Raw genomic sequence first — 14,709 nt, forward strand, 5'->3', positions numbered from 1 at the left:
ATATCGCATGTAACACATACCTCCTTCGATGCTTGGACTCCCTTTATATTGAGCTCTGTAAGTGCGCGTGCACTCTTCTCAAGGCAAGCATGTCTTTCAAAACTTTCCTTGAAAAGACATGTCAGTAAAGTGTCCTTGACACAATACCTTAACGAGCCAAACATATCTCTGAAGTGACAGTGGAAGCTTCCGCCGTACGATCTTCTACCTGATCAAAAAGGATGTCAAAAGATATCCTGCTGTGTCTGTTGCTTGGCCGAGCGGAGTAGCCGCGCCGGACGGAAATCCTGTTCGTGTACTGTCTGCTATCAGGTCGAGTGGGCTAACCGCTCGGTCGGAAGTTCACTGCCCGTGCATCGTCTGTTGTTAGACCGAGCGGGATAGTCGCTCGGTCGAAATTCTTCTGTCATGATTTATCGCTAGTCGAGCGGGATAGCTGCTCGACCGGAAACTCACTGTCCGCGTGCTCGACTGATGTTGAGTGTGTTGCTCAGCCGAGCAGGGTAGCCGCTCGGCTTGACTTCTGTATGTTGTCCTCCCTCGAGCGTCAATTTGATTATTTCATATGTCGGAGACGATGGGTCAGTACTTAATCCCGATCGGAGTCTGTTTCACCCAACCGGCCAACAACATCGACCCTCTGACCGTCTTAATTTTGACCTCTTTTAATATCTACCATGATAGCAAAGTGGGGTTGCTCATTATCGCACATCAATATTTATATTATAATAACTGTAAAATTGTAAGTGGTATAATACAATAGTAACTATATTTTATGGTTGTTATAACACGTCCCGTGAATTTAAAATTTAGAAGGAAAATTAGGTGGGAGATAACGTCCTGGGATAAAAAAAAAAAAATCTAAATCTATCCAAAATAGAATGTGATTTGAAAAAAGCGCATATATTTTTGCCCATTTTAAATTTTAGCGTTCCTTAAAACTTAAGTCTTACGATGTAAATTATTAGATGAATTTAAATATATAAAATTTCAAAATAAATAGTAGAAAATAACCCTCTTTACTTTCACTGTACTTTTATTTATTTATTTTATTTTTTGATAAACAATTTGAAATGCCTCACAAAGATCCTAAAACACACTTTTGTTTTCTAGTTGTTGGAATTACTAAAAAATTCAACCAGAAAAATTTAAAATAAAAATAAAAAATTAATTCGATCCAATTTAATGCATGATTTTGTAAATTAACTAACAATAATTAAAAAAGAGACAAGATTCCAGAATAAAATATATTAATATATTAAATAAAAAATTGATGAAAAATATTAAATTAAAAAAAAAACAATCTGTTCTCAAGTACGCGCGGATTCGCTCCAACGCCACGTTCAAATTGAAACCTAAAATGCGGTTCCGCAGGTCCCGCTTCGTGGACCCCACCATCCACCTCTCCCTCCAGCTGCTTAAATTACCCTCCCAGGTACCGAGCGCTCGCTCAAACGAACATGGCCGGAGCCGGCGCGAGCTCCGCCGGAGCGCGCGATTTGCCGCTTCTCGCCGCCCAATAACTAAGTCATCGCCCCTCCTTTCTCCTGGCCGGCATGTTCTCCAAAAGCTTCAAGGCCGCCAAATGGTACGCTTTAATCAACACCCTCATGGCTGATTCGAATTACTTCATTCGGTTTCTTGATTGGTGTGTAGCAAGACCACGCTGAAGCTTGCGGTGTCACGATCAAAGCTTCTGAAGAACAAGGGGGAGGCGCAGGTGCGGACGATGAGGCGGGATTTGTCCCAGCTTCTCCAGATGGGGCAAGATGAAATCGCGCGGATCCGGGTTGGTTGACTTTACCCTCGTTCTTGTCGCCTTGATGCATCCAGTTTTCTATTTGTGCCAACTACTGTCTTGTTAGATCTTCATTCGAGTTTAATATCAGCTATTACAGTTATCATCGACAAGCTTTGTTTGTAGATGATTCGGGTTGGCTGAATGAATATTATCCTTTTGTTAACATCTATGCAAGTCTTTGTTACTAGAAAGACAGAAAGTAATGTTAATTTTATTAGCTTCATAAGCAAAATCTACTAGTATTTTGATATGTCCTGTCACACTGTCTGTTTTCAAGTAGAAAGTAGATTAACAATGTTTTAGAATTTAGATCGTGATATACTGTGTTTGTGTAAGAATAATTGATAAGAACTGATGCGCAGAAATGAACTATATGAGGTTGTATAGCAAGATCATGCATGCCTTTAGTTCCACTTGTTTAGAAGCTATGTATTTCCAGTGCAAATCCCTTATCTCTAGCTTCCCATCTGTTTTCCTGGTGTTCTATTTTGTCTATGAACATCTGTATCTGAGCACTGTTTGTATTTGATTACAAAGCTGAAAAACTTGGTTTCGAAATCAAACATTGTGAGCTTGCTTACCATCTTTCATTTCACCAAAAATAGAAAAATGGCTATTTGTATCCATATTTTAAATTAATTATATCAAAATTCATATGCATGGTGAGAATTGGATCTCTGTAATGATCTTTCAAAGTTTCCAATTGATTTGTTCAGTTATACTGTCATTTTAGTTCCTTCTCTGTGACTGAACCTTTTTGTATAGTGTGCGGAACAATTATTGCAGCTGAATTTGTGTTCACTGAGCTTCCATAATGGAATTGACTATTTATGTCTGCACAATTCTCCACTATCACAAGTTACTACTGAAAATACAATCCCAACCTCATCCTCCATTTCACCTAATGTTTTTTCTTCATATTTATCGTGCTAGCCATAATATAATAACCTTAAAATTGTAGCTAATATGTTTTGCAATGTCTAATGAAACTTACTGAGCAATTAACTGGCTGCTTCTATCAACAATGTGCTTTGTGACATTTCCACATTGTTTATGTTTTTTCTTGTAATCTCATAGTGTTGAAGAAATTATTGGTGATTTCTTTTGTTATAATTGGCGAAGCATTTCATTGAACTGTGATATTGCTGATAATTTCTGATAACAAAAAGAATTGTAATCTACCTTGCAGCTGATGTCATTAGTAACTTGTCATTTGAATTTATATTTTCTTTTCAGGTTCAGCATGTGATTAAGGAAGAGAAGATGATGTCAGCATATGATCTCATTGAAACCTATTGCGAATTAATTGTTGAATTCTTGCCAATAATTGAGTCACAAAAGTATGTTAGCTTATTATCTATGATTTTCCTACTTGAAGGGATTATTTTCCTTAACAATTCTTTCATTAACATTACTTTTCTACACAAGCTAAGGCCCTACGGTATATATTCTTGCAACAGGAAATCATTTAAGTTCTTTTTTTTTTCTTTTTCTGATTTTATTTTATTTTCTTCTTCAATTGGTTGTTTCGATAATGGACACATGTTTTCTGCATATTTTAATCACACATTTCATATCTACACAATTTGTTTGGCATACCATATTTGAAATTCATACTCCTGATAGATTGGATCTAAAAGGTTTTATCAAATCAAAAACATTTCATGGTGCAATAGGCTTTCCATATTCCAATTGAGAATGCTGAAACTCGCATATGCAGTGTAGGATAAAAATGTGTTTAGCATGAGTCATGATATTGCATAAATATATATATTGCTCGCGAGCTCCAAATATATGTATAAAATCTGTTGATATTATTTTTGGATCACTTTGATCTATTTCTAAACAAGCAATTATTAAGCCTGTTGTTTTTCTAGTACGACCTCAATAGCACACCATAACGGTCAGATTGCGCTATGAATTGTTACAATCAGAAGAACCTCCATGTTAAGGTACATGCCTGGTAAATTAATCTATATGCAGAATCAGTTTCAGACATTAAAAACAATGACCCCTATCGAAATGAAGGTGCAATTTGGTTAATACATCTTTATGCCATATAAGTAGAAAAAACAGCATTTAAAGGTCATATATCTCTCCATCTTATCACAGATTTTTCTGCTTATCTAAGATTTCTCATGCCTAGAAGGTGCCTTCTACCAAGTTGATAAAGTCATTGGAAGATGTGTTTGTGTGTGCTCAGAATAAGGATTTCTCACTTCTTATTAATTGTTCTAGTGTCACTAACATACAATGTCTTATGAGAAAATAAACTATGATATAATTCCTAAGTATACTTTTCGGTTAATTAGGGATTTCTCACATGTTCTATTGACACTTTAACATTAGATTTTTTTTGAAAGTGATAACTCATAGTATACATTAGATTTTTTTTTTTTTTGGTTTTTTCCTGCATCAGCTATCTTTTCAGCATTCTTTATCTTTTTCTCATCTAATAGGAGCTGCCCTAAGGATCTGAAGGAACCTATTTGTAGTGTGATATTTGCATCTCCAAGGTGCACAGACATTCCAGAGCTTAAGGATATTAAAAAGCAATTTACGGCTAAATATGGCAAAGAATTTGTTTCCAATATTCTTGAAGTTCGACCAGATTGTGGGGTTAGCAGAATGGTAAGGACTTCCGGTGTATGATTCGATAAGTAATTCTGTAGAAGGAAAGAACTTTTTAATTTATTCGTAATGTTTTCGTATGAGTTCTCACATGGTTCAGTCTTTTGAAAAAAAAATCTTATACTATTGATTGTTTAACTTGCTAAAATTGCAGATGATTGAGAAACTATCAACAGGAGCTCCTGAAGTAGAGTTGAAATTAAAAGTCTTGATTGAAGTTGCCAGAGAACATAATGTCAAGTGGGAACCAAAGTCATTTGTAGACGAAATTAAGAAACCGAGAGATGATCTTCTGGTAAATTTTATTCTTCGTTTACATCTGATCCTCCATCTGTAATTGCATGGCCAATTGTTTCTGAGCTCTTTGAGTTCAAACTTGAGCAGAATGATCCAATCCAGTTTACTAGCGCCAATACGATGTTGATGCAATCCTCTGATGTGGTGCTCTCATCTTCACATATCACGGATGAACAGGTTAAATTGTTCTCCGAGATCGGTGTCAGAGGAAATTCAATTGGTTTAGATAAAGCTCCTAGTGTAAGCATATACAGTCCAAATATATTGCTAAATCCCCTAGGTTCAGGTATGAGGCATGCATTAACTAGTAAATCCCCTACTATTTGTATTTTCTAATTTACTGCTATCCTTTTCTAATTAATGGTATTCTCTGATATTGCAAAAAGAAAGAAGGCCTGTGGTGGAAGAAGTGAGTTGTACCAATTGCAGCAAAAGGAATTCTTCATTTAATAGCAACAACTGGAGCTTGGAGTTTAAAGATGCAGTCTCTGCTGCTGAGGTTGCCGCTGAAGCTGCCGAAAAGGCTAGCTTGGCAGCTAGAGCTGCAGCTGAATTGGCAAGCCATGGAAATTATTCTGTTCAACATTTTCCATCGCATGAATCATCTGCCTATGTTATCAAAGATGAAGTGTCTGAATCATTGCAAGTCTCAAAGCCGGAAGTAGCTCGGTTTCTAGAATTACCTAAGAATCAGGAAGATGATGTGCTGGAGTACTTTTATTGTGGATTTAGTGAATCATCCTCCTCCTCCTTCTCTGACACTCATCGTGGCTGCACGGGATGGGATGTTGTGAGTAGAAAAGAAGTCGATTCCTCTATCCTAATATCTGATCAGAATAATTCTTATTTTGATGAGAATTCTGCAAGTGGGAGATCTAGTAAAGGAAGTTCTTCAAAATTGGGGCAAGGAAAAGGAAAACATAGCGGTTCAACTTCAGATGTAAATTCTTGGAGCCCTAAGCAGCAGGTGGATGAGACACATTTTTCATCAGCAACACACCGAATTAAGGATTTAACAAATGCAGAAGGTGAACTTCTTTCTGACCCTTACACAGATTTAGCACTGAATTACGAAACAAATGACGATAGCACCGACAACAAGGATTGCATAGAAAAATTTGAGGACAACACCTTTGAAAATGGTCCATATGCTGCAGCATCTGATGAAGGTACCCCTTTCGGGTTCAAGAAAGGAGTTGAAAAAGCAATCCTCAGTTCAAGCAATGTTGAGAAAAGTTTTTCCGGATTAAGCATGCAAAGTATGCAGCAAACTCCAAGAAATCAATCATCTCCTAGAAATATTGATGATCTAAATGGAGAATTAACACATTCTGCAGCTACTGATGAAACTTATGAGACTGGAGGATTAAACTTAAGACCGCTAAAAGGTGGACTTAGAAACAGGAGCTATCGTCATCTTCCACATTTAACAGGTTCTGTTCTTGATTCTGTACCTCAATCAAGATTGTCATCGTACAGCTCATCTCCTATCAATAAGAAAGAAGATTCATCTAATGATGATTCACATACACCTCCTTATGCATTCAGAGTAAGAGCTTCAAAATCTTATGCAGACAGACACTATGAGAAGGAAGAAGACCAGTTTCAAAGGGAGGTCACTGCCATCACATTAGTAAAGACTGAAGATTCGATAAATACAGAGGATGCATCCTTTCTTACAATGTCAAGGAGAGCCACTAGGGATGCTAATCTTTCTCGGAGAACAAGAAGCACAACGTCAGTTTCTGAAGAAGACACCATCTCAAGAATCATGTCTCAACCGTCAAGTGAAACTCCATACAAATGTTTTTCAGATAGAATAACAGATAAAAACCATAATAATAGTGTAAGTTCCAAGTCCGTGCAGTTAAATTTATCATCTGAAGAACCTTGTTTACTGGACAAGGAAGTTCCGCCAATTAAGCGAAGTCAAAGTTCACCGATACATGGGTTGGGAATATCTTCAGTTCAAAGAAATGGTGGACCAAACACATCAACCTCAGTGGAGAATCTGACTTCACATCAAATGTCTCTCAAAAGGGCCTCCCATGTTCATCCCAAACTTCCCGACTATGATACCATCGTCGCTCATTTGCAGTCACTCCGTTTAAACAGTCATCCAACATAATGTTGCAAGTTTGTTTTCTTCTCCTTTGGGTTAAACTTCGGTTCTTGTTGGTGAATATTCATGACTATAGTCATTTTGTTACTTGAATAGTTGAACAATAAAAAGAAGGTAAAAAATTCCTGCACTTTTCCCTCAAATTGGTTTCCCTTTATTACTAAGGCCATGTTGACTTAGAATCATATTTATTTGGATGAGGAAAAAAGAGGAAATTAAATTCCATCTTTATATCCTCTTCTCCAATTTCCTCTGCATTCCAACATGAGAAGGTGATGATGGTTGAACTAGTGGTAGACTTAGCACGGGAGGTTAATAGTTTAAATATGGCTTAATCCATGTGCTAAAAATGATAACCTTGTTCTTCCATTGTAGTTAAGTTGATCATTTTTTAAGTGACTTAATTTGAACTAGTGATCTTGTCTTGGATTTGTAATTCTGGTAATTATTGCAGGTCTTGAGACTTCCTAAAATACTTAAGTCTTGAAGGTGCCTTATTTGGTGTTTTAGGTTGTGTTGTTTATCAATAGTTATTGGTTGGTTAAACATAGCTAATCTATGACTCCAAACTTAGGTTGATTGTTATTGTGATTAGCCAACTAGATTAGACATCATTAGGCCAGTAAATCATTATGAGGTAACTGTATTTAAATTATAGTTTGCTCTAAGAGATGTTATTAGTCGACTTGATTAGTGAGGACTGATTGACTCCTCACTAAAAGCTTAGTGCCTTGATAACTTGTACGGATCCGGAATTAGAGTTTGGGGTTGAACTTAATGTAATAAATCATATATTATTATCAAAAAAATATATAATAAATTATATATGTATAACAAAATAAATCATTATATTATATAATTCAATAAAATTGTGCCCAACGAGATTTTGAAATATAATCTACATCTATATTCTCATTCTCAGCTAAATCTCATTCAAAAAGAAGGAACATAGGGTTGCTGTTGATCGGCGGAAAAATAACAAAAGGAAGGGAAGAATGAGAGCTGCTGTTCAGGAGAAGAGGAAGAAGAAAAGAGCGTCGAAGGAGAAGGGAAAAATAAGTAAGCTATGGTTGGGGGAAAAAATCAGGGAGAAGGAAGGAGAATATATAAGAAGAAGAAGTCGGGCGAGTGGAGGCTTGCGCTTGAGGCTGTCAGGCTGTTTGAGCGAGACTAAAAAAGGAAAGAGAGGAGATAATAGGTTTTCTAAAAAAAAATAAAAAATCACTAACTCATTTTAGCACGATTGGACTAGTTTAATCTAATTAAACTTAGTTCAATTATAATTTAATTAAGTCATATCTAAATCAATCCTGATTTAGATTAACATTGTAATAAAAAATAATTACACTCATTTAAGTACTTTTTAGAGTTCATCTTTAGATTAGGTGAAGAGAGTTAAATCATGAGATCAATTTATAGTTGACCGCACAAGTAGACAGAGAGTGAGAAGAGTCTTTTTTTCCCGAGGACATGCATCCACCGAGCCGATTTATACCAGCATACTCCTTATTTTTGTGTGTACCCAATGGATTTTATTTGACCTTAATTTGATTTTAATTTTTAAAAAAATGATAAATCCAGTTAACCTCATTGACTATCGGGGTAATTGGCTCGGCCCCATGAAAGTTTCCCATCAACCACTAAGATAAATCCAGAAGTGCACGTGGCATCCAACCCAGAAGCTTAACATCCTTTAGTTGCGCTTCTCATTTGGAGAAAAAATTTCTACAAATACGTCATAGTTAAGGATCGAACCGTATATACCTGGGTGACAATCTGGATGCCCTATCATGAAGCACAAATCTTCTGAACCGTAATTTACGATCCAGAAAATGGACCACTACATCCATTGGTTGATGGGGATGGATTTCACCTATTAAATAGGTGGGATCCATCTCCATCAACCAATCAACTTGTGTGGCCCATCCTCTGTACCACAAATTATGATCCATCCTCTGGATCACAAATCACGGATCAAAAGATCCTGATAATCTATCATGACACCGTAACCTAGAGACAATTTGATTTTAATTCAGTACCTTCATTACTTATGTTTGATTATTATATTTATTTATTTTATTCAAAAAATTAATAAATAAAATTTATATAAATAATAATAATAAATGATGGCTTCATCTGCTGGTTTAAACCATTTGTTTAAATAAAATAAATAAATATAATTTATATAAATAATAATAAAAAATGATAGCTTTATCTCCTAATTTAAAATTTTGTTTAAATATATAGAAAGATACATGTTGGGTGGGGGCACCCAGCATAGACGAGTGCCCACAGAAAATTTGGAAGAATTTCAGGACACTCAATCGTCTATGTTAGACACATAAGTGGACGTCCAACATATCATATCAATCATATCTTTGATATATTACAAAATAATTCATCAGTATCTATTCATCCAATATTTGGCATTAAAGTAAATCCAACTTATCACATCCAAAATATTAATTTAATTACTGAAGAATTATTAATTTCATTCCAACTTAATAAACCCCGAATCATTTCGGAATTTATTCCTACCTTTCCAAATGCAACCATTAAAGTTCGACGTAATTGCACCTTTAACATTCTTTTAAAATTAAATCTAATAAATAAAAGGAGGTATTCTTTCTTTAAAAGAATCATAGATAATTGTTCTTTCTTTTTTTCCCCCCATAAAAAAAATAAGAAAACAAAATCTTTCTTTATGTGTTTCTTTAACCCTTTTTAATAACGTGGAAAAATAGCTCTAATTGAGGAAATCACCAACAAATAGGCAACGGTCAACGGCGTTGCCAATTCTTTTTCCCAGATCCTCACGCCGCCGCCTTCTCTCCCCCCATTTCAAGCTTCGAACCCCCAAATTCCATTTCCCTCGACGTGACCGCACTTCGCCTTCCTCCTCCTCTTCCTCTGCTCCCATGGATAGCCGCCGATCCAAGTCCACCAGCGGCGGCAACTTGCAGATCGAGGGCTACGGCAGTCGGGAGGCGGCGCCGCCGCCCTCCGGCCTCTACGACTACAGGAGCTACAGCACCTACTCCTACAGCGGCTACGGTTCCAAAGGGGTGAAGGAGAAGGCTGTCTCCTCTTCCTCTGCCGCTTCCTCTTCCTCTTCCTCTTCCAAGAAGAGCAGGTGGGCCCTGAGCGACCCCGATTTCCAGCGGAGGAAGCGCGTCGCAAGCTACAAGGCCTACGCCGTGGAAGGCAGGATGAAGGGCTCCTTGCGGAGGAGCTTCCGCTGGTTCAAGGATCGTTACAACAAGATGCTGTATAGCTGGTGGTGATCCCTCCTCTCCAGGTAGAATCCCTAATCATCCTTCTGCTTTATGAACCGATTCTTGTTAGAAAAACCTGATTCTGAGATAATTCAAAGAATTTAACCTTTATCCGGCATCCTTCTTGGCCAAGTATGTGTTGGGATAAGTATATCTTCTTCTTCGATTGTACTGTTCCTGTGGAGATGGGACAACAAACAAAACAATTATAGAAGCACAATATGGCAGTAAGCCAACTCCACTACATGTCCACTTTGTGATAAGGATTAAAGATTCTCATGTCAATACAAAATTAAATATTAAGCTACAAAGTTCAATCGACTCTTAGATTAACACATGTAACCAAAAGCTTAAAATCACTAAGCGACTATTGTCCTCCTTGATCTCCAATTAATCAAACAATGACTCGATTTCTGATATAAAAGATTAATGTCATAACATGGTCCCCTCTAAAACAAACTCATGTATTGATTCTCAGGTCATAAATTCATAAAACAATCACAAGTTAGGTTAATATATCATGTAGCAAGTCAAAGATCAATTAATATTATAACTCAGGACAAGTATGAATATCCCAATCCACAATTGTCATTTAAAATCACAAATCACAATGCAACACATGGGTTAGTAACTCAAAGTTTAACATCATCAATTAGAAACTTAATCATATAATATAGTCTAACCAAGGTTAACTCTATGCATCTCATTAAGTGGCATGTGGATGAAGATTCCCTTTTTTTCGGAAGTGGGCAGTCTGAAGGCCTGCTATGCTTCATATTGTAATATCTACTCTAGATATGTTCATACATAGTATAATTTCAATATTACATAGAAAGGGTGGAGGCGACTTATCTAAAAGAGAAAAGGATGAGGAGCTCAAGGATTAGTCAGAGGAGTTAGACTCAATGCTGATGTAAACCAAGTCATGATAGATTGAAGCGAGGGTTTAGTCTAAGAGGTCACCAACAAATGTTAAAAAATAGTGATACGGATATATAAAAAAAATAACACAGAGAAACATTAGAAACTAGCACATGATACCTAAAATTGAATGACCAAAGAGCACATAAGTTAATGGGCTCATTAGTCTGTAGTAACACGGCAAGGATGAGCATCCATCTAAATCGCCCCTACCATTCAATCTATTCCTTGCTGGAGACTGCTCCCCAATGTCCTGGTGATATCACAATTAACTAGGTGTGGGATTATGTCATACAAAGAGGGAATGGGTCGTGAAGGACACAGTAGAGAGGTCATGTTGTTACTATCGGTTCATGAACTTACTCAAAAGTGAGCATGAAGAGGATGATGATTGTCCAACATGTCCAATTCATAGGGGCACATTGTTACATCCTAATTTGATCCTTTTCCTTGGAATGACTGAGTTCACTTGCCAACACAAAGCCTTTGATGATCACTGTGCTTATCGTGGGCTTAAATAGAAAAACACTAGACAACACATGTCACTTACCATCTTGACTTATTCAACAACATAGAGCTTGAAGAACATTGCTATTGGCACGTTTCTTTCTTCATCTTGGTGTCGTCTGTATAGTTATATTAATAATTAATATCATTCTAAGGGTCATCTTATAGATTGAGGAGATTGTAACCTCTAATGCATGAGTAGGACGTTAATGGAGATTGGGTGGCATTGATAAGCAATGAGAGCCTAATTTCCCAATGGATATAATTTTCTTGCCAACAATGGATGCAGAGCCTAATTTCCTTGCAATCTTCTTCAATGACATTCATAGTCGTAAAATTGGAGACCATGTATTCAATGGCATTCCCAACCATCTGTTGTAGGTTCAACAGAGTTGTATATTCACGACCAAATCAAGCTTATCTATATTGCCCTCTGCCTTTGATGCTACATAGATGTTGCCGAAAGGGGGGAGGAGAGTTGCGAGAAGCCAGTCAAGTAATCTTCTAGAGAAAATTGACTAGAAATGCACTCGAATCACATTGGAAGGGATTCTCATCTTATTCACTTGACAGATTGAGATGAAAAATTAGATTGTGCCCTTGAAATCCCAGTCATTATTAATCACATAAAATTGTCAACCGTATCTTGTGTTATTCATGTAGAACCATCTTGGAGGTGCTGCAGAAGACACCTCACCATGGTAGGATGTTGTGGGAAGGGAGCTGAAGATGGAGGAGTGCTGGAGGAAAGAAATGATTGGGGTGAAGCGCTGTTGTTGAGCTCGGCATGGGGGGAAGTGGAGGTCTTACAAGGATCCTTGGTATATTAACTCCTAGGTGGGTTGATGACACATAGATGGTCTTAGTGCCAACATTGGCCATATCAAAAATTTATCCTCACTCAATTCATTTTACACATATATTATGCATGAATCCTCAAGGAGGGAAGCACCTCCTTCAAGGAGAAAATAGAGTGAGGCTCGTCATCGTTGGCGGATCCTCTAAATGACCAAGAAGCACCTCCTTGAAGGAGAAAATGACTTTGGATATTAAGGGGGTTGACTTGTCTTGGTAACAATGTTAAGGTAGAACTGGCAGAGTGTTGTAGGGTCTGCAATGAGGTTACTTAGTTACTTAGTGCCAAAAACCACTGTTTGCCACTTGGCTAAGTCCCTCCGTTGAAGGACTGGTGAATCACTCTAACACAGAGCAATTTGGGACACCTTGATCCTCCCTTTCTAATGTCAAGGAAATCTCTGCTGGAGTTGCTCCATCTGCAGTGAGATTGTGCATCTACTTTGTGCCATGCTCCAATGCACCACTTGGTTGAGTCCATCTTTGAACCACAGATGAGCTGCTCCAACCCATAACGAGTGGGGCACCTTCAATCCTCCCTTTCTAATCTTGAGGAAATCTTTGCTGGAGTCCGAGTCACTCCATCATCTTGTTTCTAATACTAGATTTTTTTTTCTTTCTTTGCTACAAGATATGAACTAACTCTTTGACTAACTATTTCTCTTTAAATCCTCATGTTTTTTTTTTGCATTACTGATCAAAAGTACCAATAAAAATATTTCCACGGAAAGTTAGTGTATCCTTTACTAAGGCAGCCATGATCATTTTCTTTAGATACAAACTTAATGGTGTTTCCGTATTTGTTCGTCTGCCTGTCATTTATGATCATGGAAAAATATTGAAGTAATTTGGTGTTTACTGATGATACAGGGGCAGACCACTGTTGCTCAGAGCTTTCTGAAAGTAATTGGAATTGAAAGAAAAGTCCTATACTTGTTTTCTTGTAGATTCCTATTAAGATGCTACTAAAAAGTAATAATGTGTTTTTCATGTTGTGCAAGTGTTTTCTGGAGATGGTGAACGCTTGTTGCTGGTCTTCACAATTTGTGAAAGTTGAGTAAACGCCAAAGTTATTGTTTTGGGATCATGTCAAATTCCATGTATCGACATTCTTCAAACTAGGTGGTTGGACCATCACAGGCGACCCGTGATGGCTGGGTCTGGCACCCAGTGCAGGCTCAGTTGGCTTCTGAGCCCTTCTAGGCTTGGTCGTTTACCTGACGACCTAATTGGATTGCCACCTTCTTGTTAAAGTTTCTGAGAAATTCTGAGCAACGCCACTTAACTACGAGTGACTTCCGTAGTTTGGTTACGGCTATTAACTTTAGTTTTCTCACCACTATACGTGCCTGATTAGGTGTGTGAATGTACGGTGCTCGGAAGTGATTCGAACATCAAGTCCCCAACATTCACATACATTCAGGCGTCTGCACACTCACATGACGATCATGAGCGCCTCTCACATGCGGAGGTGCCTTGTTTGCACATGGTGCCTCTCACACATGAAGACACCTCCACATATGTGAGAGGTACAATGATTGCTAGGGTGACCGTTTTAATCTTGTAAAAAAATTTTGATCATCAAAGTAAATTAGGAAGGACTTGTGACAAGCAGTCCAATATCATTTAGTTATAGGCCACATTTGAAGAAAAAATTTATACACATACACCAAATAAGTCATCAACCAGCAGAGAAGTCCCTAAGATATGATACAGTGACAAGTGACTGAGTATTTTTTTTCCAAATAATTAAATTCAAAACTCATGCCGTGCATGTCTACTATATTTGAACAATTAGTAATATACTGGGTATCGTGTCAAGAATCATCTCGCTTTCTAAATTTAGTTAGTGGGTGGAATATGATTCTTAATAATACTGGGTACCATGTCAAGAATCATCTCGTTTTCTAAATTTATTTAGTTGGTGGAATATGAGAATTCCACCATCTATCCAAGATTAGAAAATTTAAATACTTGATCTAAATAAATTAAGATGGATTGGAATAAAATATGATATCGGTCTGTAAGACTGACAGATAAAGGCAAAGTATGAAAACAAATATTTTATCCTAACTCAATCAAAGTTGGTTCCCCGATGAATGCAATAAATTGCTCTCATCTCTCGGGAGCCGCCAATCGATGCGATGGTACCATTGCCTGCCATATGCCCTCGCTCTTCTTTTTATCGCCTGACAACCAACAATATTCTCTTTATCTCTTAGACTACTCAGACTAGCTGCGAGCTCACGGCCATGGACGAACTACAAACTCGTGACCATGGAGCAGACAATAATTAGCTG

The 14,709-nt window shown here is 37.4% G+C and overlaps 2 protein-coding genes across 2 annotated transcripts; both read left to right on the forward strand.

Moving 5' to 3' along the window:
* The first annotated feature begins 1,457 nt into the window (after positions 1–1,457).
* Positions 1,458–6,975, forward strand: LOC122022628. The gene is made up of 7 exons (XM_042580668.1): positions 1,458–1,588; positions 1,657–1,789; positions 3,038–3,141; positions 4,261–4,432; positions 4,587–4,727; positions 4,817–5,015; positions 5,116–6,975. The coding sequence occupies exons 1-7, from the start codon at positions 1,557–1,559 to the stop codon at positions 6,855–6,857; spliced, it is 2,523 nt and encodes an 840-aa protein (XP_042436602.1). The 5' UTR covers positions 1,458–1,556; the 3' UTR covers positions 6,858–6,975.
* Positions 6,976–9,605: 2,630 nt separating this feature from the next.
* LOC122025030 lies at positions 9,606–13,496 on the forward strand. The gene is made up of 2 exons (XM_042583787.1): positions 9,606–10,149; positions 13,280–13,496. The coding sequence occupies exon 1, from the start codon at positions 9,770–9,772 to the stop codon at positions 10,133–10,135; it is 366 nt and encodes a 121-aa protein (XP_042439721.1). The 5' UTR covers positions 9,606–9,769; the 3' UTR covers positions 10,136–10,149; positions 13,280–13,496.
* The last annotated feature ends 1,213 nt before the right edge of the window (positions 13,497–14,709 follow it).

Source organism: Zingiber officinale, chromosome 9B, assembly GCF_018446385.1.
Source record: "Zingiber officinale cultivar Zhangliang chromosome 9B, Zo_v1.1, whole genome shotgun sequence".
NCBI lineage: Eukaryota > Viridiplantae > Streptophyta > Magnoliopsida > Zingiberales > Zingiberaceae > Zingiber > Zingiber officinale.

What these genes read in the sequence shown, in the direction of transcription:
- LOC122025030 (XM_042583787.1), top strand. Translation starts at nt 9,770, where the DNA reads ATGGATAGCCGCCGATCCAAGTCCACCAGCGGCGGCAACTTGCAGATC.
- LOC122022628 (XM_042580668.1), top strand. Translation starts at nt 1,557, where the DNA reads ATGTTCTCCAAAAGCTTCAAGGCCGCCAAATG. An exon ending in ATGAAATCGCGCGGATCCGG is followed by an intron (nt 1,790 to 3,037) that starts GTTGGTTGACTT and finishes TTTTCTTTTCAG; the next exon opens with GTTCAGCATGTGATTAAGGA. An exon ending in GCTAAATCCCCTAGGTTCAG is followed by an intron (nt 5,016 to 5,115) that starts GTATGAGGCATG and finishes TATTGCAAAAAG; the next exon opens with AAAGAAGGCCTGTGGTGGAA.